This window comes from Spermophilus citellus (assembly GCF_964194105.1).
Source record: "Spermophilus citellus genome assembly, chromosome: 9".
NCBI lineage: Eukaryota > Metazoa > Chordata > Mammalia > Rodentia > Sciuridae > Spermophilus > Spermophilus citellus.
Window position 1 is genome coordinate 89,508,775 of NC_138191.1, and position 26,963 is coordinate 89,535,737.

The 26,963-nt window shown below is 41.2% G+C and overlaps 1 protein-coding gene across 6 annotated transcripts in view; it reads right to left on the reverse strand.

The window, feature by feature from the left end:
• Nucleotides 1-26,963, reverse strand: part of PATJ (PATJ crumbs cell polarity complex component) — a 346,985-nt gene that overhangs the window by 12,104 nt on the left and 307,918 nt on the right. For 5 of the 6 annotated variants that reach the window (XM_081306348.1, XM_081306345.1, XM_081306347.1 and 2 more), the window contains 7 exons: nucleotides 25,591-25,784; nucleotides 21,823-21,970; nucleotides 21,399-21,485; nucleotides 17,719-17,833; nucleotides 16,682-16,719; nucleotides 13,095-13,217; nucleotides 12,239-12,343 (listed from right to left, as the gene is read on the reverse strand). In XM_081306348.1, the coding sequence (XP_081162474.1) occupies nucleotides 12,239-12,343; nucleotides 13,095-13,217; nucleotides 16,682-16,719; nucleotides 17,719-17,833; nucleotides 21,399-21,485; nucleotides 21,823-21,970; nucleotides 25,591-25,784 (810 nt within the window). The remainder of the gene's footprint in view (nucleotides 1-12,238; nucleotides 12,344-13,094; nucleotides 13,218-16,681; nucleotides 16,720-17,718; nucleotides 17,834-21,398; nucleotides 21,486-21,822; nucleotides 21,971-25,590; nucleotides 25,785-26,963) is intronic. The other variant, XM_081306346.1, reaches the window with a different exon arrangement.

Genomic DNA, 26,963 nt, shown 5'->3' on the forward strand with positions numbered 1-26,963 from the left:
GTGTTCGATAAATAGCTGGTGAGTGACAGAATGGACGTCTCTGACTTCCTGCGATTTGCATTTTAGATGGTCCTAACCAAAGGTATAATAGGATAATGACATTTAGATTATTTACATTGTGTTTGTATTCTGCAAATAACATTCTAAGGCATTGAGAAGAAATAAAGCTCCGAGAGCCTGTACTGGGGCTCAGGATGGAGTTCCAGCACTGAGTTTCTGCCACTTAATGATGCTGGGCTTCCTTATCTATTAAATGGGAATCGTAAAAGTCCGCCTTGCCTCCTTCTCCTGGAGTTGTCTTCTACCTCAACTAGGGACACACCTTCATTCTCAGGAGCTCCTTGGTTACATATTTCTGACTAGTGGTCCTGCTTCTAGGTACACAGTTGTCCCTTGCCATCTGTGGATTATGTCTAGGATCCTTCAGGATAGCAAAATCTGCAGATGCTCAAGTGAAATAAAAAAATGGTATGATGTATGCATATAACTTATGAACATCTTCCTGTATATACTTCTAGTGACCACGGCCACATCTCCAGCCCTTTTTAAGATTCCTTATAATTATTTGTAATACTTATAATCCTAACGCTGTGTAAATAGTTATACTACATTGTTAAGGGCATAAGGACAAAAAACAGTCTGCACATGTGCAGTGCAGAAGCAACTGTCCTAGGGGTAAATGCATTTTCAATCTGAGGGTGGTTGAACCCAAGGACACGGAGGGCTGACTGCAGGGCTCATTGTGAATACTGAGGGGACCTTTGCTGACGTATGAGCTGGATTTGGTAGCAGTTTCAGAATCGGTCAACAGAGGGCAGAGCTGCCTAATCGTTACAACTGCATTTGTTGAGTAGAAGAGCACAAGAAAGGCATGGGGGGTTCAGCACCACATAAAAACAAAAACAAAATAAAGGTATTGGGTCCATCTACAACTAAAAAAATAAAAATAATTTAAAAAGGTAACAGGTCTTCCTCAGGTGGCTCAATACCTGTTAGGTGGAGCATCCTACCTTGGGGGGAAACTGCTATACAAGTTAGAGGATCCTCTGGAAACACCACATATGAAGAATGACAGCAGGAACTCAAGACAACAGGCTTGAGGAGGAAATGTCAGATCCTCCCTGACCACAAGTCTCACCTCACCATCAGCATTTTCTGCCGTCTTCCACAGCAAGTTTACTGGCAGTGTCATCTTGGCCCATGATCTCTGACACTCTACCTATTCTTATTGTACACTGTCTTCATAAACCTGCTCTATTTCAGCTTCCAGCCCCTTTACTTGGCCCGGATGTCCATGACCCCTTCCCTCTGGCTTTCCTCCTGCCGCTGAGGTTTGCTTTTCCATCTCTTTGTTGTTCTCTATTCACTTCCTGGCTCAATTGTGGGCCTACTTCCCATCTGCACACTCAGGGTCAAGAGACAGCACATGCATTCCCATGGCTTTAAGTGCCAGCAGTATACTGAAGACACCTGCTTAGTCTGCTACACCCGATTGACAATTTGAGATCTGTATTTTACTATCTCAAAAGGTAACAAAATTAACACCATAAGCCAGGCATGGTGGCACACGCCTGTAGCTCGGGAGGCTGAGACAGGAGCATCATGAGTTCAAAGCCAGCTTCAGCAAGAAGGGAGGCGCTAAACAACTCAGAGACACCCTGTCTCTAAATAAAATACAAAACAGGGCTGGGGATGTGGCTCAGTGGTTGAGTGCCCCTGATAGAATCCTAGGTACCCACCCCATCCCACCACCCTCCCCTGCCAAAAAAAATTAACACTATAAAATTCAAATTAAAAAAAAAAATTAGCATACTGGGGCTTAAACCCAGGGGTGTTCTATCACTGGGCTACAATCCTCAGTCTTTCCCATTTTTATTTTTTTTAATATTTATTTTTTAGTTGTAGTTAGACACAATACCTTTATTTTATATGTGGTGCTGAGGATCGAACCCAGAACCTCACACACGCTAGGTGAGCGCTCTCCCGCTGAGCCACAACCGCAGCTCCTCTATTTTTCATTTTGAGTCAAGGTCTGGCTAAGTTGCCCAGGCTGGCTTCAAACTTGTGATCCTTCTGCCTCAGCCCCCTGAGTGGCTAGGATTACAGGCCTGTGCCATTGTGCCTAGCCAAAATCCAAACTCTTGATCCATCAGCCCATCCCCTTCATTTTACTTTTCCGCTAGCTTTTTTTCATTTAGCTACTCCATTAGAAATTTACTAGGCATAAAAATTTGGCTGTGGCTGGTGCAAGTTCAATTGGAAAGAAAGCCAAGCTCTAGTCACATTGGTGCTCACTCTGAATATCCATCCACCTGGCACCTTCAATGCTCATCTTTTAAAGTCCTTGCTTAGCATCTGAATGGCCATCTTAAGTGACTGCTGCCATTTTAAGGAAAAAAGTTTTGCTTTCCGCACAAAGGCCTTTCTGAGAAGGGCCCACCACTCTCTCATACCAACCCAACCCTTAACTGCCCCAATTAGGACCCGCCGGCTCTGATTCCTGAGCCTCCCCGGTAAGAGTCCCAGAACTCAAGCCTATTTTGCTTCTCTCTCCTAGAGAGATGAACTAATAAACTCTCAGGTATATCTCTGCCTGGTTTCTTTCATTTCTCGCTTACCAGTCTCTTGTTTGGCACTTTCCCTTCACATCTGCCATAGTAATTCACCACCAAATTCTCCAGATTCCACCTCTAAAACCCTTCTCCAAGCCGGGTGCAATGGCACACACCTGTAATCCCAGTGACTCAGGAGGCTGAGGCAGAAGGATCACAAGTTTGAAGCCAGTCTCAGCAATTTAGTAAGACCCTCAGCAACTTAGTGAGACCCTGTTTCAAAATTAAAAAAAAAAAAAAAAAGAAATAGAAAAGGACTGGGGATGTAGATCAGTGGTAGATCACCCCTGGGTTCAATCCCCACTACGAGTAAAAACAAAAATAAGGGGCAGAGGATATAGCTCAGTCGGTAGACTGCTTGCCTTGCATGCACAAGGACATGGGTTCAATCCCCAGCAACACACACACACACACACAAAATACATTCCAATGTTTCTTTCTTATCTACAGGCAACCATCCTAATTTGATCTACCATCAAGTGTCTTATATCTGGGACTCGGCCTCTTCTAATCTCTTTCCACAGTACTCAGCCGTCTTTTCAAATACAAATGGATAATGGCAGCCCTCTGCTTAAAAGCTTTCAGTGGTTTCCCCTTTTACTTGCAATAAATTCCAAGCACATGAAAGTCCCTCCCTAGCCTGCCCCTCTAATCCCTTCTATCTCTTTCCTCTCCTCTTTGCCTTTGCAGTTCTCTCCTAGAATCCAACCTACCCCATAACCAGTCAGCCTGGAAGCAGTTAAAACATCACTTCCCCCCACCCCCTCCTTCTTACCGGGGATTGAACCAAAGGGGCACTTTACCAATGAACTACATACATCCCCAGCCCTTTTTATTTTTGTGAGACAGGATCTTGCTAAGTTGCTGAAGCTGGCCTGGAACTTGCAATCTTCCTGTCTCAGCCTCTTAAGTCACTGGGATGACAGGAGTGTGTTACCACACCCAGATGACCAGCCCTGTTTAATTTCTCCATAGTATTTTTAGTGTATTTCTCACAGATGGTGTCGATACACATCTGTTTGACTATTATCTGTCTCTCCCACCAAATCACAGGACCCATGAACACAAGGATTGCTTATTTGCATAAGGTTAATGTGCCTAGTGCATAAAGATTGCTCAGTAAGTACTTGTGAGTGAATGACTCAATATAAAACCTTGACCAGGAATAAGTATTCTGCAATTTAACTTTCGGAAATTCCAGAGCAGAGTAGGACTGATGGAGTTAACATGGAGAGACTGTGAATTCTGTTTGTTGTTGTTGTTGTTTTGGTACTGCAGATTGAATTCAGGTGTGCTCCACCACTAAGCTATATCCCTGGTGCTCAGCCCCAGGCCTTTTTTACTTTGAGACAGGGTTTCCCTAAGTCACCCAGGTTGGCCTAGAACTTGTGATGACCTGCCTCAGCCCCCGTTGTAGATGGGACTACAGGTATGCATGTACATCCATGGCAGAAAAACATCTCTTAACACAAATATATGGAAAAACTCACTTCCTGCCTCAAATTGCAGTTTTATTGCTCACCTCTTAGCTAGGAAATAAACACCCACTGATAACATTAAATCCTAGAGACCTCTCTGCCCTCAGGATTGGGAGCTGTACAAGCACTGCCGATTTAGTAGGAGTGGAATCCAAGTGGCTGAATGGGAAACATGAAGGACACTTGGTATTTTGTAGGAAGACCAGGACAACACAAATCTGTCACCCTCTTTACATCCCTAAGATGCCTGCACCAACTCTCTAGATCTTTTTTTTTTTTTTTTTTTTTTGGTGGTGGAGGTGGGTTACCAGGGGTTGAACTCAGGGCACTCAGCCACTAAGCCACATCCCAGTCCTATTTTGTATTTTATTTAGAGTCAGCGTCTCACTGAGTTGCTCAGTGCCTTGCTTTTGCTGAGGCTGGCTTTGAACTCACAGTCCTCCATGTCTCAGCCTCCCAAGCTGCTGGGATTACAGGCGTGCACCACCGTGCCTGGCTTTGACTCTCTACATCAATTGGCAATCCCATATCAATGTTCATAGCAGCTCAATTCACAATAGCTAAACTGTGGATATAACTTAGATGCCCTTTAATAGATGAAAGGATAAAGAAACTATGGTGTATACACACACATACACACACACACACACACAATATTACTCAGCATTAAAAGAGAATAAAATTATGGCATTTGCAGGTAAATGGGTGGAGTTGGAGAGTATCATGCTAAGCGAAGTAAGCTAATCCCCAAAAACCAAAGGCCAAATGTTCTTCCTGATAAGTGGATATGATCCATAATGGGGGCAAGGGGCATGGGAAAATGAAGGAACTTTGATTGGGCAAAGGGGAGGGAGGGAGTATTGGGGGCAGGGAAGATGGTGGAATGAGATGGACATCAATACCCTAGGTACATGTATGACTGCACATAGGTGTGATTCCACATCGTGTACAATCAGAGAAATGAAAAGTTGTGCTGCAATTGTGTACAATGAATCAAAACACATTCTGCTATCTTATATACCTAATTAAAATAAATAAACAAATAAATAAAAAGATAAAGTCAGACTGAATTAAAAAAAAAGAGTCGATTGGCAGATCAGATTGGGTTTTGAAAGGAGCAGATCTTCATTCACCCAAAAAAGGGTAGACTACCAACAGGAAGGGCGGGGGAAGCTGTGACCTGCCCTCCTGAGGAGGCGCCTGGGGGGGGGGCACCAACACAAAGGAAAAAGAGGGGGCAATCCCTCTACCCAAGAAACAGCAGATGTGTGACATGAAACCTTGTCCCAGGGCCTAAGAATGGTGGAAGGTATTTGCATCAGTGGGAGAACCAGTAAGCATGTCTCCCTCCACCCCCAGGCTCTTCCCCTCAGTCTGGTTTCCCCTACCACCACCACTACACTCACACCCCTGGGAGCTTCCTCCTCCAAATGAGCCCCTGTAAGAGGCTTACCCTCCTAACAGTCCTTCAGCTGTGCCTGCCTCTCAACCCATTTCCCTCAAGAATGTATTTAATCTGATACACTCTTTGGTGCCTTGGCTATGATGACATTTAATAACTTAGGTTAAAACTAAGCTCAAGGGCTGGGGATGTGGCTCAAGCGGTAGCGCTCGCCTGGCATGCGTGCGGCCCGGGTTCGATCCTCAGCACCACATACCAACAAGGATGTTGTGTCCGCCGAGAACTAGAAAATAAATATTAAAAAAAAAAAAACACAAAAACTAAGCTCAATTAGACTTTGTTCTGTAAGGGAACACTGTGCATTCATCATCTGAGTGATGAAGCACATGTCTTTGTTGCATGGACCCTAGGATGAGAACCTCTCCTTGAAAACAGGTTTGAGAATGGAGAAGTCGAAATAATTTGTAGTTGAGTGAGATATTGCAATGTACAAAACCTGGGCTCTGTGTACAGAGCTTTTCTGGGCTTCTAAACCTATAAAGAAACAAGGCTGGCCCTTAGATTTGTCAAGGCCTGAATCTTTTGGAATAAAGCATAAAACTCAGCATTCACACCCAGTGTGGATCCTAGACTGAGAGGTGCAGACGAGCTGTAAACAGACAGGAAAGCTGGCATCTTCAGAGAGGGATACTCTAGAACTACCAGGAAAACCCTAGGCCTGGCCTTTGGTGTGACTTAATGAAGTAAGAAGCACAGCTGCCTAAAGTTTTTATTTAGAATCTAGTGACATGAATTTCAGTGACATCGACTTTTATGTTTCTTAAGAATTGAATGATTTGAAATGTAAAAAGCTTGGAGGAAAATGGAAGGGCCAACTGATTGCTAGACACACTGCCACCTAATGGCATGCACCCCAAATGTCAAGTGGAAAACCACTCCAACTCCAGAAATTTAAAAGAAATTTTAGCATCCTTGGACTTCAAGCTGATGTTATTATTATTAAAAAAAATTTTTTTGAGATAGTGGGGACTGAACCCAGGGGTGTTCTACCACTAAGCTACATATCGAGCTCCTTTTATTTTTTGAGACAGGATCTCCCTAAGTTAAGTTGCTGAGGCTGGCTTCAAAATTCCAGTCCTCCTTGCCTCTGCCTCCTTTTGCTGGGATTACAAGCATATGCTACTGTGCCCTGAGAGGTGGATGTTTTATACATAGAGAATAATGCAGAAACTTCTCTTCATCCCTACATAATGCTCTACTCCAGCTGATCTCAGGGGTGGTCCAGAACTAGCAGCATCAGCAACACCTGGGAGCTATTAGAGAAGAAATAAAACTTCCTGAATCTACACCTGTTCTTCAGCATCTGAATCTCTGGGGGGACCCAGCAAATCCTGGTTAAGAAGCCCTCCAGATGTTTTTTGGAGCTACAGATTTGAGAAGCACTTCTATAGGTAACTCATTTTAGCTGCTGTCAAAAGGACTTGTACTCTTGATTCTTTTCTATTTTTGTGTGCACATGATAGAAAATTAAAACAAAAATGATACTACATGATAAAACAATTAGACACTTTTACTCTCTAGAGACACAGAAATTTTCTCTTTTTAATCCTGGAGGAATAAAATAAATAATATGCTTACATGGCTATTTTGAAAATGTATCACCTTCATGATGACTCCTTACTCCACCAGATGAAAATTTAGTGTGCTCGTGAAGATATGGAGAAAAAGTTACACTCATACATTGCTGCTGCAAATTGGTGCAACCACTTAAAAAGCATTATGGAGATTCCTTAGAAAACTTGGAATGGAACCACCATTCGACCCAGTTATCCCACTCCTTGGTTTATACCCAAAGGACTTTAAATCAGCATACTATAGTGATGCAGCCAGATCAATGTTTATAGCAGCTCAATTCATAATAGCTTAGCTAGGGAACCAACTTATATGCGCTTCAACAGATGAATGGATAAAGAAAATGTGGTATGTATACACAATGGAATATTACTCAGCCATAAGAAAGAATGAATTTATGACTTCTTCTAATAAATGGATGGATGTGGAGACTATTATGCTAAGTAAAATAAGCCAATCTCCCCCAAATCAAAGGCCAAATGTTCTCTCTGGTATGTGGATGTTAACACACAATGGGGGTGGGCATTGAATTAGACAAAGGGGAGTGAAGGGAAGCGAGAGAGATGGGAATAGGAAAGACAACAGAAAGATCAGATATAACTTTCCTATGTTCATATATGAATACACGACCAGTGTAACTCCACAACATGTAGAACTATACGAATGGGATTCTACTTAACATATATCACTATCTATAGTTATATATCTTTATGTGTGTCTGTGTGGTACTAGGGATCAAAACCAGGGTCTTGCACACATTAAGCAAGCAGTCTGCTGCTGAGCTACATCCTCCACCTATAATTTATATATTTTTAAGTTTTACCTGTTTCCTAACTTATATTTTCCTTCCACTAAAACATCACAAATTCCTATGTTTTTATTATCTCATGCATCAAAATATTTACTTCCATTGGTTTTATTATTGTAATAGGGATTCAGAGGCTGCTTTTGCTAAAAGCATGGGCCACACCTGTAATCCTAGCAGCTTGGGAGGCTGAGGCTGTAGGATTATGAGTTCAAAGCCAGCCTCAGCAATTTAGCAAGGCTCTGAGAAACAGATGAATGGATAAAGTCTCTAAGTAAAATATAAAAAGGGCTCTAAGTAAAATATAAAAAGGGCTGGGGATATGGCTCAATGGTTAAGTACCCTTGGGCTCGATCCTGGGTCTTTGTCAGAGTGTGGCCACATTGAGAATAAGCTCCTTTCCTGTGTTCGCCAGCACCTGTCTGTGACAGGGGCAGTGGCTGAGTCTGACCTGTGGGACCCCCAGGGTCAGTATCCCTCAGCCTAGGAATTCAGTGACACGACGACTTATAAATGTTTATGTAAATGTGATTCACACTGCACCAACTACTATACTATAAATATGTTTCCTTTTTTGGTATAAACTTATTTTCCCCAAGGTTAATGGTTAGCTCACACTTTATTTTATTTTTTAAATATTTATTTATTTTTTTAGTTGTAGTTGGAAACAATATCTCTATTTTATTTATTTATATGTAGTGCTGAGGATCAAACCCAGGGCCCTGCACATACTAGGCGAGCACTCTACCACTGAGCCACAAACCCAGCCCTCATGCTTTATTTTTATATATTTATCATTAGGCTTACACTTTCCAACTGTTCTTGGATTTCCAATCCCGTTACACATATTAGACAATCTGTCCCTCTTTTTCCTTTGTAACCCTTCCTGAAGCCCCCCTTTCCTCCTGTTCCGGTTGCCTATGTTTTCTCTTTGCCTTCCACACAGCTGTCATCCAGAAATTTTAATGCACTCCAGCACTGCAGCTACTGGCTTCCTTCATTCCTGTTTTGCTCATTTGTTGAAGTATATCCTAAAGGAATTTTCTAAGTAAAATATTGCTGATTAAAAAAAGAAAAAAAGATGCCACTGGGTGTGGTGGTGCACCTCTGTAATCCTAGACAGTTGGGAGGCTCAGATAGGAGGATCACAAGTTGGAGGCCAGCCTGGGCAACTTAATGAGGCTGGGGTGTATCTCAGTGGTAGAACACTCCTGGATTCAATCCCTGATTCCATGAAAACAAAAACAAAAAAATTCCTAATATGTTCTTTTCTTTCCCATGTCCTAAAGAAAGACGTAAAAACAGAAACAAAAACAATTTTCTAGCAGAGTATGGCTTATTTGAGTCTATCTAAAGTTTTTACAGTAATTTCATAGACAAAATAATTGAATGAGACAAATTATCAAACTACAGAAGCAAATAAAATTGGGAACATTTAAAAAGGCCAAATCAATGTCATTGATCAATATATAATTGGCAAGAAGAAATCATCAGACTTCAAGGGCAGAATTATCTACTGTTTATTGATTGACTGATTCATTCATTTACATGCTGAGGATTGAACCCTGGGGATCCTTACCACTAAGCTACGTCCATAATACTTTTTATTTTTTTGAGACAGTCTTGCTAAACTGCTTAGGCTGGCCTCCATCTTGCAATATTCCTGCCTTAGCCTCCCAAATCTCTAGGATAACAGGCATATGCAACCATGCCTGGCTTAGCATTAGCAATTTAAACTCTGGGGAGAAGCTTTCAGACATGATGGCTATCTCTCCCACTCATCTCTTCCACCCTGCAGCCTTTTGACCCAGTCCTTAGTCTTCCCTGTTGCCACCAGCATTTGCTGACTGCTTTGCAAGACACAATTATCTGACCTTTCCTGCTGCTCTGCCAGTTTACTGGCCCACCTAAGGATAAAAGTAACTGCCCAATGACAAGTCAGCTGTGATAACTGTATTGTTGGAATTACTCCATGCACAGTTTTAATTAAAACAAACACACGGAGCAATTGGAAGGCGCTGGATGCGGGACACGAGTTTCCTGGGTTTGTGTCTAAAGCCTTGGGGAGCACATATGCTCTGTACCCGTAAGTGTGAAGATTACAACTGTCAAAATCTCAAAGGATTCCATAATTTTTTTAATAGCACATGTTACAAAATAAAAACAGCTCACAAGATTAACAAGAGAACATTCTGAAATCACACTTCATCATCTTCTTAAAATACAGAAATAGAAAAAAGAAGGAACTCTTTCAAAAGTAAGTTAATAGTGGCAATTTGGTTGAAATGAAGTGTTAAATCTACATGGGAAAATGTGTGTGTGTGTGTATGCGCGCGTGCGCGCGTGCGCATATGCGCGTGCGCATTTGTGCGCGCATGTGTGGTATTGGGAATCAATCCCACAGGCATTCTATTACTGAGTTATATCCCAAGCCCTTTATTTTTAATTTTAATTTATATTTTTGGAACCAAGGATTGAACCCAGGGGTACTTAACCACTGAACAACATCCCCAGACCTTTTAATTTTTTTATTTTGAGACAGGTTCTTGCTAAGTTGCTTAGAGCTTTGCTAATTGCTGAGGCTGGCTTTGAACTTGCAATCCTCCTGCCTCAGACTCATGAGCCTCTGAGATTACAGACATGCACCACTGTGCCTGGATGCAAGTCCTTTATTTTTAAGTTTTTATTTTGGGACAGAGTCTCACTAAATTGCCCAGGGGGGCCTTGAACTTGTGATTCTACCTGGGTCTCAGCCTCCCGAGTAGCTGGGATTACAGGCATAAGCCAAAATGTCTAGCATGAGCTCATTTGCATTTCAGGTACTTTTAAAAATTTAGCTAATATTTTACTTTTAAACTATGTGTTTTGGGGGGTATGTGTGTGGGGGTACTGGGATTAGACCCCCAGGGCCTAGCATGTGCTTTACCACTCAACTACACCCCAGACTCAAATTGTGTTTTCCTAATTCTTTGTGAACAAGGTAGAGCTGAACAAATTATAGCAGCATGTGAAAATACCCACAATGCCAGATTTTGCTAAGAGACTTTTCTTGTGGTTCCCACAGGAGGTGATGTTCTCTTACATTCCCTGTGACTGACAACTCTGAAGCTCAGGCACTGCACTTGTGATGCGTGCCTCTAGAGGTCAGTAGAACTCGAAGGACAAGGGAGTACAGCAAACCAGCAAAGGGTTCTCTAGGGCTGGAGGGAGGACTATGAGGCAGCTACACACCTAAGTTCCCACAGAAAGTGAGAACAGCAACAAGGAGTTGAGGAGAAACAGAACCAGGCCTGTCCACACAGTGTTCTGCTTTGCATTCAACAGAAACTTGGAGACCCAAATAATAGACTGGGCCTACCATATAAATTCCCTTGAACTAATATTGGGTCTATCACATAAACTCCCTTGAAACCAATGACAGTATTTTCGTGATTTCCCTCATACATGCTAACGCCATTTGCGGTTTTTAACATCTGCCTTAGCACTTGGGGCCTGCATCACTCAGACGTCAAACTTAAACACCACAAACTGGTTCTCCCAAATGGAATGGGTTTTCAATCCAAGCTTCTTATTTTAAGGTTAGACTTATCTGAATGGCTGGTGGTGGGTTTTGATCTTTTTTACCTATAAACCATTTTACACTACCCCTGCAGAATAGTGGTGATTACAATCCTATGTATTTGGGGATGCTCACTAATGAAACTTGCTGACAGTATGCTGCCTCTAGACAGCTGAAACATAAGTGGAGGTAATTAATGGTACACTTTGCTTTGACTTCCTGGTACATTTCTCTGTGCCTCTGGACAATACTCGTGGGGACCACAGCTGATCAATAACTGTCCGCCTTAATTGATGACCACCATGCACCAAGAGCTTAACCATGTTGGCAATCATGTACGCTACTGGAAAAACAGTATTGTATTCTTCTTCTCCTTTAGAAGGACAGGAAGAAACAGCATTTGGACAGTCTAGTACAGTCTTTGGATATAAAAAAGGAAATCATTTCCTATTTCTTGCAAACTTGGATTTACAAAAGAATGCTGGAAATTAAAAGCCTTGTTGATTTATCATGTGAAGCAAAGAGTAATTTCTCTCCCCTTGTTATGCTTTCATATAATCATGCTCACTGCCTGTACGGGTGGCATTACAGAATTTCTGAATAAAAATAATACTTTCTTGCTTTCAACCTTCATAATTCACATCAGCAGCCACCCCGCTGGGCGGTGATGCCTACTGCCAGTGACGCTCAATCTTTTCTGCCCTCCACTTATCTGCCTCGCGCAGCTGCACGTCCCATTGATCACAGTACCTGCAGGATAATGCGCCCATAGGCGTTCTTCAGCAGATTAACCACATCGGCATGAGACAGCCCATCCAGAGGTTGCCCATTAATGCTGACAATCCGATCTCCAACCTGGAAATATAAAAGTGGTGGAAAATCACTATCATTAAAAAAAATTAAATTTGAGAAGAATGCTGAAAATTCTTTGTAAGTCATATTTCCCATTTGTGGCTATTGTGACGACTCTGTGTTTCGACTGTGTGTATGCCTGTTAGAGAAGCACGAGGAATTTTTATGGCTTTCCCCAAATATAGATGAATTGGAGAAACAAGAAGGGGGTCAGATTTGATTGCTGAAAGGCACAGTAGGTCACTTTTGTGTTTTGGGAATTGTGGTGTTTCATACCTCCACTTGCCAGTAATAGTGGGGTGCACAAATTAACTGTTCAATAAAGCTCTAATGAGGGAGCCAAATATTTTCTGCTTTATTTTTCTACTTCAGTTAAGATTAAGGTGGAAAAGGAAAAAAAATCATAAAAATGTTGATTCTTTTGGTTGGGGGAAGATTCTAAGGTCAAGTCTCTCTGAGCTAAAAACCAATTTTGAGTAGAATGGAGTGCTAAAATGGGTTTGGGGAGGTTTGCAAAGGGGCTGCAATTTCTTCTTTTATGGAGAAGCTTTGATACAAACAATAACATTTTTATATGCCCAGGGACCTAATGATCTCAGGTTTAAAGTTTCTCTATTGCATTTTGCCCTCAGCACAGGTCTCTGATGGCTTTTGGATTCCAAGTTTCAACGAGGTCCCCGTGGCTGCACCTTCCTCCCCCTACCCCATCATGTGCCGTGCCGTCAGCCCTTAATCCAGTCCGCCTCTTGCTTACTTTAAGCTTCTGTGTACGTGCGGCCACTCCGCTGGCCTGAATCATGGCAATAAATATAGGGATATCTCCCAAGGGACTCCCTTTTCCTCCTGCAATACTGATTCCAAGGGCATCGCTGAGCTCCTAAAAAAGAAAGAAAACAGAACACTTGAATGTTCAGTAAAAAGCCACAACCTGATTGTCCCCCAAATGCTGTTGAACAAAACCCCTCCGTGACACAGGAGGCCAGGAGAACATGTGAGTTAAGCACGGGGCCTTTGGAGTCAGAGGTACCGAGATTTCAATTCTAGCGCTTAGCTGCAGGGTCTTGGAGAAGTCACTCTCTTAGGATTCCCACCTCTTCGTACAAAATGGGAAGAAGACTGCAGCGATGGCTGAGGGTTAAATGGAGTGTGGTTCTGGCCTACAGAAAAGGCTCAAGAAAAGGCAATGGTGGGAGTAAATTTAAAAACAAACAAAAACCTAAGCTACTGCTCAGTACAGTGGCCAATTCTGAGGCAGCCTTGGCAAGGGTGCTCTCATATGGTGTTTATGATTAAACTGCCACACATATGCTCTTCTGGGTGTGAACAAACACACTTGGCTCCAGAAGAGCTGTGCAGTTGCATTAAAACAAAGGATCTTAGGGGACACCCACTGCTGTGACAACAGTTTGGAGAGGGAAGCAAAATGTTACAGAAAGTGCTCCCTAAGATGGACTCTGGGGAAGAGACTTGGCTTCTAGACTTATTTGTACCACAGGATTAATATTTTCCAAATCACTAGAACAACAAATGACAAGCCCCTGTTCTGGCGAGGTGGCATACACATGTCTCTTCTGCTCATTACAATGAAGTCTTGTCAAAAGTATAAAGAACAACTACCTGAAGCCTCTGAAATGTAAAGAAACCAATTAAATTGTGGTGGTGAATGAGAACTTGGGGGAATGAGAACATTCTCCTGGAAGCTCTGCCCAGAGGGTGGTTCCCTGTCAAGGAGTGCAAAAGGTGGGGTGAACGGCTGAAGTTCTGGCTAGAGGAACAAGGAAAAGGATCTTCAGGTGGCTGGGGAATAAGGCAGGAAAACCAGCATGGAAAGAGCTGGAAAGCTGGGACTCCCAATTCTGCAAATAAACTCACAAAATTCTCAGGCTCAATTCTAAGCTACGTATGTGTGGGACGGTCACAAACAGGCATAGCATGGTTTCTAGAACATAACTAGGATTTGAACCACCACCTACAAAAGGTGAGATGGAACTTGCATTCTGCATTTTTGTGGGATTTTGTTTTGCCATGCTGGGGACTGAATTCAAGGCCTTGCACATGTTAGGCAAATGTTCTATCACTGGGCCACATCCCCAGGTGGAACTTATATTATGATAGCTAAAACATCAGCATTTTTTAGCATCCATACAATGTAATACTCATAAGGTTCAGGGTAAAATACTAAATTACTCAACCTGCAAAAACCCAGAAAAATGTGACCAATTTTCTTTTGATGTCCTTTAGAATAATGTAATACTCATAAGGTTCAGGGTAAAATACTAAATTACTCAACCTGCAAAAACCCAGAAAAATGTGACCAATTTTCTTTTGATGTCCTTTAGAATATAAAGGACAGCTGAAAGCAAAATTTATTTATTTGTTTATCTGTTTATTTAGATGTATTTAGCATGCATGAGGCCTTGGGTTTGATCCTTAGCACTATAAAACAAAAATACAATCAAAACAATTTATAAAGATGTGAACATATGACAAATTTGGTCTAAATGTCAGTGGTGGTGTGATAAAAGGGACTGGATGACTGCAAGGCTTCTGTAGTTTAAATTAATCATTTAAATATATACACAGATTAAGTTGGGTACAGAGGCACACACCTATAATCCAGTGACTTGGGAGGTTGAGATAGGAGAACTTCCAGTTCGAGTCTAACCTCTTCAATTTGGTGAGATACTATCTCAAAATAAAATATAAAAAGGGCTGGGGGGAGTGGCTCAGTGGCAGAGTGCTTGCCTAGCGTGCATGAGGCCCTGGGTTCAATCCTCAGCACAAAAAAACAAACAAAAATTCACCAAACCAAACCTTACATCATATGTATTATAAATTTTAAAAAATAGTATTTACTTTAAAAAATATTTATTTTGTTTATTTATATGTGGTGCTAAGAATTGAACCCAGTGCCTCACACATGCTAGGCAAGGGTACTGCCACTGAGCCACAACCCCAGCCCCCTATACTTTGTTATTAATATCAGTGCTGCCATGTCACACCTGTAATTCAGGATGACGGCAATGCTGCCCTCTCATCACAGGTAGCTTACATCCTGTTGTCACAGCATCTGTGTGTTACATATACTTCCTGATTGTGCCCATAGTCAAGTCTTGTGTACCAAATTATGATGTGTGCTTGGACATTTTATTATGATGTGTGCTTGGACACTGTGTGGGAGAATAGGGGTGGTATAAGCAGGACTTATTAGAGAAGCCTGTAAAAACAAAAGACTGAAATATCAAATGTTTTTAAAATATTGGAATGATGAGAAATTTATAAAATAATTTGGGTTTAACTCCATTGTAATGTGTCCTTAACTGATCCATAATTATGTGCTTTTTGGTACATTTAACTTCCCCATCATTGGATAATCTGAGTCACTGCTCTGGTGAAAAGATACTGGAAGCAAATAAGACTGACTTAGTCCAACAGTGACCATAATAACCCATGCCACTTTGTGGGCATTCACGGTATACTATACCATGCGCATTTCCCCACTTAGTCCACACAACTATATGGGCATTCAAGGGAAGTCAGTGTTATCATCCCCATTCTATAGATGAGAGAGTTGAGGTTGATCATAAAGCTAATGTTATGGACTAAATTGTATTTCCCTTAAGACTCATATTTTGAAGGCCCAAGTACCAGTGCCCCCAAATGTGAGTGTATTTGGAGAGATCTTTAAAATGAAGGGGTTGGGTGGGCCCTTGTCTTTATGAGGATGCTGACTCCATGGTCTCTTTGTGAAAGAATAGGTTAGGACATAGGAGAGAAATGGGGGTGGATGATGAGACAGAGAGGTCACTGAGAAGGCCCCGGGGGGGGAGGGGGACCAAAACTGCTGGCACCTTGACCTTGGACTTTAGCCTCTGAAACCATGAGAAAATAGATTTCTGTTGTTGAAGACAGTCTGTGGCATTATGCTATAGCACCCCCCACAAACAAATACAGACAAATGAATAAACATAGCACTCCTCAACAGAGATATGAGAGAGTTCAGAGAACAGTCACGCTGGACATTACCTTACTGTGGTTGATTACTATGATTATAACACAGTCAAAAATTTTTAATTATTTCCTAGTGTAACAAGTTTATAAACTGAGATGCATCTTATGCAATCTTCTCAAAAGGGCAATTTAGCAACACATAAAAACCCTAATTAAGAAGCATGGCATTTCTTTTGGTGATGCTGGGGATTGAATCCAGGACCTTGTGCTTGCTAGGAAAGTGCTCTAACACTGAGCCACGCCCCCCAATTCCTAAGCATGGCTTTTGATCTAAGAGGTTCAAGTAGAGGAATTAATCTTGAGATTATTAAAAACAGTGAAATCACTTACTCTGATTATCTCAACAGTCCTTGGTCCCATATCTGTGCCTATATAAATAAAGAAGCAAGACCATTAACTTTGTAAAATTCAGAGACAATACATTTAGGATATATAATACTCTTTCACAAAAAATGGCACTGTTTTCTAGTCCTTTCAAGAGAGGATGCTGGGGCCTGCAGGCTTTCCCTGCTCTCCACTTCAGCCTCGCAGCAAGCCCACAGGGCTCTGTCCTTTATTTTAAGGAAGTGCTCTCCATTTGAGATAGATGTGGCCATCATCATTTGGACTGCAGTAGCGCTGCCTGAAGCACGGTGATCAGGGCTGGGAGGTGAGCCCCAGGAGTACTTGGTTGTACACTTTTCTACCCTAATCAAAGCTAGCCCTCCACCCAAGGAAAGACTCACCAAGACCCTTGTGTCTGTTATGTCCCCAATGGAATATGCACCCTCCTTTGCCCCTCCCCAAGTACTGGGGATTGAACCCTGGGGCATGATACCATTGGGCCACATCCCCTGCCCTTTTTACTTATTGACACAGAGTCTCACTAAGTTGTTGAGGCTGGCCTTGAACTTGTGACCCTCCTGCTTTAGCCTTCCAAGTTGCAGGGCTTGGGGCATATGCCACTGTGCCCAGTTGGCCATGTGCACTTCTGACCTCCCCCTAATGACCTGTAATTTATTATTCACTTTGCAAAGAGCTGCACACACTTTCCTCATTATTACAGTACTAAGGATTGAACCCAGTGTCTTGTGCATGTTAGGTAAGCGCCCCACCATTCAGCTACACCTCCAGCCCAATAGCTGTGCTTTTTGATGCACTTTAGTTCTGCTTCTGTAGTTCATGTGATCTGTGTACTCTTAAGGGCACACTCCAAACAGGAATCTTTAGGGTTCTCTTCTGGCTAGGATAGACCTTTCTGAAAAGGTGGCTTATGTGGCTAAACTCATATTCAACATTTAAAGACAAGATTTTTTTAAAAAATCCTAATATTTTTTTAAAAAACTGGGTAACAGGAAGTTTCGGCTGGTGGTGTGTCCACATGATACCTGAACTTCTCTGGGAAGGATCTGGAGTTCTTTTGGTGCCAACCAGGTTCTGTAGGCCAGCGATGACAGGGGCCAAGGAAGGCCGACAGCTGCTATGTGTGCCGTGCGGATCCCCCTAAAAAGGAGAACCAGTGGTCACTGAGGGCAGATGCTGATTTGACCCTGACAATTCATGATTATCATTAGTGAGCCTGTTGCTGAAGTCATCAGAGCCATGAAACAGAATTCTGAAGAGGCCAAGACAGACAACTAAAATATTCATACCCAATCTTTCACCACTAAAGCCCAGTCCCATCTGATCCTTTCCTCCACTGTTTCCTCTATTATATGTATTTTTATATGTGATTTCAATCAGGGGAGAAAAACTGCAATCATTTGAGCTCCCCTTATTCCACATAAAATCAAAAACATTTTCCTTGGTTGCCACATAGTGTTTATAATGGCCAGCTAATGTGTCATTTGTGGCTACAATCAGCATGTACTCTCAGATTACCCAAACTGTCTTATGTATTTTGCTAAAACAACTATGATAAAAATCTCAATTAACAAACATTTGACCACATGGAGCCCTTGATTGTAGGAGAAAGCAGCAAATACAAAGGGAAAAAGGTTTATTTTAGGTATATATTACTTTTTTCTCAAAAAAATTCCCTAGTAATTTAATCTAATCTGCTGTAACTATGTTACCTGAACTTTTAGTCATTTAAATAAATATTAAAGGTCTACAATACATAGTCATTTATGGCTAATGACTCTTAATAAAATTTCAAAACATAGTGAAGACCCTCTCTAACATAAACTATTTCATTAATAATGAATATTTTCCATACCAAATTATCGAAAACCATGTCTAACTGCATTGACATTTTAAGATAAGCCTAAAATAACTATTATCAATTGATACATTATAATCTGATTCATTTCAACTCTATGGTACAAGATGTTTAATATCTTAACATTTCTTAAGTATGAAAAATTTCAAATACATCAAAAGATTGGAAGAATTACAGATATCCATATCCATATTACCTAGATTCCATAATTGAAAATTTGCTATATTTTCTCTCCCCAAGCCCCTCTTTTTTTGTGTGTGTGTGTGATGGTACTGGGATTGGACCCAAGGACAGTCTACCTCTGAGCTAACATCTCTAGCCCTTTTCATTTTTTACTTTTGAGACAAGGTCTTGCTAAGTTGTCCAGGCATCCAGGCTATTGCACCAGCTATACTTTCTTTATTTCACATCATCTATTCATCAATTGACTCATCTATTTGTTTGTTTGTTTGTACCAGAGATTGAACTCAAGGGCACTCATCCACTGAGCCACAAATCCGGCCCTATTTTGTATTTTACTTAGAGACAGGGTCTCACTGAGTTGCTTAGCGCCTCGTTGTTGCTGAGGCTGGCTTTGAACTCATTATCCTCCTGTCTCATCCTCCCTAGCCGCTGGGATTACAGGCATGTGCCACTTCACTCAGATGACTCCTTCATTTTAAAAAATTCATTTCAATGTAAATTGTAGATATTAGCACACTTGAGGATGGATACATTAAGGAAGTACAGCACATTGTAACTCCTGCCTCCAAACAATCTCAGAATAATGTATTTACCAAGGCCTTTATTAATTTGGACTTGTCTGGCTGTATTCCCTCAGTTACATGAGGAAAGGATTTCTCTGATTATCTCAACAAGATTTTTCTTAATACCTACTTTCCTCTTCAGAATGGCAGAAAACCCCATTTTTAAAGAGTGTCAGTGGCCCAAAGGCTACAAGCTCTCTCCTGAGAAACCCACTTTATGGAGTTACAATTCTCCTTAATCCCCAACAGGTGGCATCTTTCTCTCTACCTTATAATTGCTCAGAAGGAAAGCTGTGCCCCTGGAAGGTCCTGACTGCGCTCAATAGGTCTGGAAGTGAACACGTTTGGGAATGGAATCCTCTTTTTCTCCATCAGGGTCATGGGCTTTGACTCATGATAATGGAAAACAGTTCCTTTTCACAGTCAACTACAATCCTACAAATAGGGTGGATTCTCATATATTTCACCCATAATTAGAAGGACAAGGTGATGACAAAATACACTTTTAAAAACATTGAATTAAATTTCTATCCTCTAAACTAAAAATTCTGTGCAAGAAAGTTAGGGAGAAGCATTTGAGGGCTGGGATGTAACTCAGTGGTAGAGCGCTTATCTAGCAAACGTAAGACCTTGAGTTCAATCCCCAGGACTACTGCCCCCCTCCCTTCCAAAAAAAAAAAAAAAAGAAAGAAAAAAGAAAAAAATGTATTTGACACTTTGTCCCAGGTTTTCAAATCTGATAACTTATATATCAATTATGATGATGCTCACATATTTTCCTCAAGAAAGTCAGAAATCTAGCTCTTCCTACCATCCCAGCTGTCATTCCAAATTTCTCTTAAAACACACAACCTCCCCTTACCTCAGTGGGCCTTTGCATACTACTCTGTCTAGGTTGCAATCTTTTCCCCTCAAACTCCTTTAGAAGTGATACCCAGTGGAACCTCCTCTATAGCTCTCTCATAATCTGGCAAGAAGAAAAATCTCATTTCCAGAGTGGTTCATTCTGCGTTCTAGTCTCCTGTGTACAATGAGGCTTTAATGAAATCATTCAACAAACATGAGTCTTCCATTCAGGGAGAGGCCTGAGACAACTACTTGCACCCTCAGTGCCCACTGTCTATACAGGCATGGTCAGAAACATCACCAACTAGTCACTCATGGGATTCCACAGCAGCACCACATCTTTCTTCCTATATTTGCTGCCCATTATGTATGCCAGAAATGACAGGCCAGTCTGTCTGTGAGCCCATCTGAACAATATTTTTCCATGTCCATTTTGGGATAGCTAATATCCTTCTGGAAGCACCTACTGTGCTAACAAAATCAGAGCATCTTCTGAACAAAGGTCTGGGAGAGGCTCTGTGTCAAAGGTGACCAAGGAGGGACTAAAAGCCATGTTTTTAACTTCAAAACAAAGGCCTGTCCACAAGTAGACCAAGGGCACACATGCAAGTTTGTATGGCTGCACTTTGTATCAATGGGACTAAACATACAGTCTGCAATCTTGATTGTATCAGCCATTATACAGAAAAAAATACAGTGAAATATACTTTGTTTAAAGAAAGTGGCACTTACATCAGCCTTGTACATAAACACAAGCTGTTTGCTAACCCACAAAATATCACCCACTAAGGCCTCCCTCCCCCGGGAGAAACCCCCACACTTCATTCTCCTAGGACTATGCCATTAAATGGCCTCAGCATGTGTGAGGGGCTATTCACAAGTTAACTTTATAGCAATATTTAATTGAATGAATAGAACAATGTTGTGCTAATGAGGGTCAAATTGCTACCAGATGTTGCCTTTTTTTTTTTTTTTTAAGTAAACACAGCTGTGTGCCTAGGCAATATAGGACTAACAGAGGGAGAGGAAGGGTTCTAAGAAACATTTGCAGGCAATTAAGGAGAGAAAAATCTAGGGATTAATGAATTTCCATCCCACCTTTCATTTTTATTTCAAACACATGAAAACACACTGCACTTGGCGTTGTGAACACGCTGAATATTAGACATTATTCTAACAATTGTTTATGAAATGAGGAACTTTCCCCCAGCGGGAGCAGGAGAGGGAGTCAGTGTGCTTCGAAGCCATGGACCACCTGACTGTTTGGCGATGTCTTCCTCGAGGAGGCCCAGGAACCGGCTCGGAGTCTTCCAATCTCGAGCTGCACAAGCCCCTGTGCACACTTGGGAAGACAAGAACGGAACAGAAATGAAAAGCAGTAGCATCAGGTTGTCAATCACCAGAGCGGAACCTCTACTCATCTCTGCAGCCAGAGTCATGAAAGAGTTGCGAAGGCAAAAGGCACAACCGAGACACCATCACCCAAAAGCCTAGCGGAGTGACGGTTCTAGACACAGTGGCATTCACGTCATGGCTTCCCACATGCACAGAAAAGGACCAGATTCTAATTCACCTCTTTTCTTTCTCCCTTCTGATGAAAGTACTCATGGACAGAGAAATCATTCAGAAAATGAGGTGAAGAGGACAGAAAAATCAGGCATGGCAGCCCAGGGACTCACCTTGAGGACGGTGGCCACCGTCTCCTGAGAGGCATTTCTCATGTCCTCTCCATTCACAGATAAGATCTGATCTCCCTGAATCAACCTCCCATCCAGGTCTGCAGCTCCACCTTTCACGATGTCAGAAATAAACACTCCGCTTCCATTTCTGTTAATAACATTAAGTGGTGGGGTTACAGGCAAACCTCATACTTCTTAGTTAAAATCTGAGATGGTTAACTTTCTTTTTTTTTTTTTTTTAATCCCTCCGCGATATAGGAAGGTTTCCTTATATGGTAGAAAAACTTCCTTCCTTCCTTCCTTCTCTCCTTCCCTCATTTCTTCCTTTTTAAAGGAGTTAATGTAAAATCTTTTGCATGCATACTTGACTTAAAAACTATAAAATTAACCTCATCATTTTCTCCCAATCAATACAAGAATTAGAATATTATAATTCCAAGTGCCTCTCCTATCTAAATAAAATATCACTAACATTTTATTTCAACTTGTTTTTAAGGTCTACTAAATTTGTGGTTCTTATTAATTTTAAAAATCAGTAACTATTAAGATGTGATTATATATTCACTTATATACACATGTATAAGCATATATATGTTTAAAATACATACTACATATGTTTAAATGTATATGTGATATTCATTGCTTCTTTTATCCAACTTCTGCCTTCAAGTTAAATGTCCTTCATGAAGTGTATCCTCCTTTCTTCAGGGGTATATGACTGTTAAGCTCTCTTGATCATTGAAAATTCTTTGTTTTGCTTCCATTCCTAATGATAGATTAGTGGTGTAATGAATTTGAAGTTACTTTCCTCAGCATCTTGAAGATGTTATTCCATTATGTTTTATCTCCCATTATTGCTGTGGAGAAGTGTGCTGTCAGTCTAATTGTTCTCTTTTTTGTAGGTAATGGGCTTTTCTATTCTGGTTGGTTTTTAAATATTTTCTCTTTGTCTTTGAAGTTCCCATTATGAGATGGTTAACTTTCTATATAGATGCACTAAATCCTAAAATTTGGCAGAAGGGCCCTATCAAACGATCAAAGCCAATGCTTCCACTTACTTCCCAAATAATAAACTGCAGCACACCACTCTTTAGTTTATGCTTATTTATTCTGCCTACTGCATATTAATTTTTATTGGTCCAAGGACATACTTTTTTGCAAGGTGAAAATTTTAGTGGAGTGAAATGGAAATTTATTTTAAAAGATGGAGATAAGTACTCTTAAAATCAACAGGTTATTTCTCTAGAGAAGATAAGCTAACATTTGATGTATTCTATTTGATCTAATTCTAGTCTTTTCACTTTTTTCTTGCCTTTATTTTTAAAGACCTAATAACATGTATTTGATGAATACACAAATTTATATCTCAAAATTCGACAGGTTAAAAAGTATAAATCTTGAAAAGTTTTCCTCTCACCTGTTACCAAGTTCCTTTCTCAGAGGCAACCCACATTACCTGTTTCTTGGGTAGGTAAAATGAATATTTTGTTTACATATAAGCAAAATGCCCATGCAAAGTACATAAGTGTATATGAGTGACCATATACAGATTTCTTTTTTTTCTTTCACTTAATACAGGTTGGCAATTGATTTGTGTGTGTGTGTGTGTGTGTGTGTGTGTGTGGTGTGTGGTGTGTGTATGTGTTTGTTTTAAAGATTAAACCCAGGACCTCATACCTGTTAAGCATCTGCTTTACCACTGAGCTACAACCCCTGCTCCAACTGATCTTTATTAGCACTTGGAGCTTCCTCATTGTTCTGTGGCTACATACTATTCTGTAGGCGTTCCATAATGGACAAATGGGTTATTTCCATTCTTTAGCTACTGCAAACAATGCGCAATAAATACCTGCAAGCATATTGTTAAGATAAACTCCAAGGCATGAAATTGTTAGTGAAAGGGAACTGAATTCTTAGAGAGATACACCTGATCCTTTACAGTTCAAGTTTTTGTGCTAAGAAATATAAATCTCCTTACAAATTCAACCTGAAATGGTGATGCTGTATGAAGATAATTATTCCATCAATCTACCACATAATAATAAAGCAAAGTCATTACTCTAAATGGAAACTCCCCAGGTATGTGTATGTCTCAAGACAAGAAAGCAAACTTCAATATTTCTCTGTCAGTTGCTTTGCACCCACATGTGCATTGCTTTTTGTTTAGAAATGTAAGAGATTGAGCATTTTTGTTTTGAAATGCATTTTCAGAGTGATGGTTTTATTGTGCTGAAGTAAAAATGTCATGGTATCATGACAGCACAGAACTAAAAAATGGGGACTAGCTGGGTGTGGTGGTGCACATCTGTAACCCCAGAAACTCAGGAGACTGAGAAAGGAGGCTCATGAGGTCAAAAGCCAGCCTGGGCGAGTTAGCAAGACACTGCTTCCAAAACAAAATAAAAATACAACATAAAAAGGGCTGGGGATGTGGCTCGGTGCTTAAGTGCCCCTGGGTTCAATCCCAGTACCAAAAAAAAAAAAAAAAAAAAAAAAGGTTGTGGGGACAGCTAATACTGCTGTGCATTGGACTGCTGCATAAAGGCATGAGAGTCACCGGAGGTCTTTGAGGGCACATTCCATGACATCTATAACATGGACTTAAATTCTTCCCATGACGATGTTCAAGGCAATCTAAGGCTATACAGGCATATTACCTAGAAGTTTTGCAGGCTAGATACCCAAACCAGTAAACCATGGAAGCTAGGACGACAGTTTTGTGATATTACTTTCCTTTCCAATTCAGTGTAAGAGAAACTTCCTAATGTCATCCTGGAACAATTACTCTAATTCCTATCACATTGTTAAGCAGTACAGACTTGGAGCAACCTAGCCACCAGGATCCATCTGTATTTTTGGTGCAAACTATTATTTTGGGGACATCTTTTCTTTCTTTTCCCTTCCTCCCTCCCTGCCTTCCTATCTTTTCTAATGGCATTAGGGATTGCTCTCTACCATCCAGCTATATCCCTAGCCCTTTTTATTTTGAGACATGGTCAATTTGCTGAGGTTGGCCTCCAATTTGGAATTTTTTTCCCACAGCCTCACAAGTAGCTAGGGTTATATGTGTAAGCCATCACATTTGGGGACTTCTTTCTGAAAAGAAAACTACTATCATGTTTGCCACTCAACTATGTCTACCAACTAGTTTAACACAGTATGAAATTATCATGATGCTCCATGCCAGATCAATTTTCTTAATCTAACATTGTATGAATCAGCCTCTTAACATGAGCTGTTTCCTGGAAAAAGTTGTATTAACTACTCTCTACAAGCCTCATCCCTAGGTATTTCAAGTAGAAAAGACCTTGCTAGCTGTTTTTACTCTAGAAGGAAATAAAATAGATTGGGTTGTTTGGGTTTGGAGTTCTATCATGATATGGTAAGTTTTTCTTTTTTGGTAAGATGTTTGGAGGTATGACCTATGAAGTTTACATATTCATAATTATTTTAGTTTTGATTTTTTGGTATTGGGGATTGAACCAGGGAAGCTCTACTATTGAGCTATATCCCCACTCCTTTTTCATTTTTTATTTTGATACAAGGTCTTGTTACATTGTTCAGTCCGGCCTAGAACTTGTGATCCTCCTGCCTCAGCCTCCTGAGACACTAGGATTACAGGCATGGGCCATCGTGCCTGGCTATAAGCATCTTAGTTTAGAAATCCCATAATTACTTTACGTCAGGCTTTACCCTTCAGTGTCCACAGGCATTAGTTCTAGAGGTGTGAAGGGAAAGGTCAGTGCTGACCTGCACAGTAGTCCTTACCGTTTCCCAACAATGCTCAGGCCCAGTCCTCGGCCGGCCTTCTTCTGCAGATCCACAGGGAAGATCTCTAAGTTCTCCTCATCCCTGTAGTGTGCCTCATCGCGGTACACCACCAGTCGCACCTTCTGCGGGGTCTGCCTCAGGGCTGTGATGGCTTCCTCGTGGCTGGAGGTCCTCAGGTCAACCCCATTAACCTGCAACAATGGGCATCCTGTGGTGGCTGCTGACACAGAGCCCCCTCTGCCTTCGGAAGCTCCCTGATCCAACCAGTGAAAAACCTCTAGGAATTTCCAGTCTTTCCCAAAACACACAGGTGTGACCATTAGCAGCACGAGCTGCTTGAAATATGAAGGAGGGGTAGTGGGTGAGTGCACATGATCATGCAATTCACATAGCTGTGAACTTGACTGGGGAGAGGGGGAGAGGACTGAATTATTTGAATTCGGTTAAAGGGAAATAAACAGTGTCAGCAGTTTTAGACTCAGTTCACTCCTGATTGACATCATTACTATTTTTATAAAAATGTTTTAGTTGTAGATGGACACGATATCTTTATTTATTTATCTTTATGTGGTGCTGAGAATCGAACCCAGTACCTTATCCATGCTGGGTGAGTGCTCTACCACTGAGCCATAATCCCAGCCCCCACCGCCCCTCCACCCCTGTTACTCTTAATTGCTGTCATCACAACTACTTTAGAATAGTCCTGGAAGAAATGAGGGACTGGTATCTCCAACAGTATCAAAGACCCAACATCAAAAAAAAAAAAAAAAAAAAAAAAAAAAAACAACCCTGAAGGGAGAAAAGAGAATAGACTGTTCCTCAAGAAGGTGATATTGGGCTATTGTTTAAAGCTGATTCTATGAGCCAAGAAATTGTTTTAAAGCTGACTTTCTTTGTTTTCACAGTACTGAGGAAGGAGCACAGGCCTCCTGTCAGGTTGGCAAGTGCGCTACCAACGGGCTACAACCTTAGCCCTTTTTATTTTGATGCAGGGCCTTGCCAAGTTGCTGAACTTGCAATTCTCTTGCCTCAGCCTTCTGAGTAGCTGGGTTTATGGGCACGTGACACTGTTCCTGGCTTAAAAAGCACAATTTTCAAGCTGCCTTTTCTTCTCTGGTGTATCTCAGTGGCCTCTTTACTCACTTAGACTAAATACAACCAGGATAATAGTGGCTAAGGACCTGGGTATTGAATATAGATGGATTTGGAGACAATAGTAATGTCTATTTAGTGTTGTGATGACTAAATTACATAATCCCTATAATGGCTGGGCACGGTGGCACATGCATGTAATCCCAGCAGCTCAGGAGGCTGAGGCAGGAGGATCGACAGCTCAAAGCTAGATCTCAGCAATTTAGCCTTAAGCAACT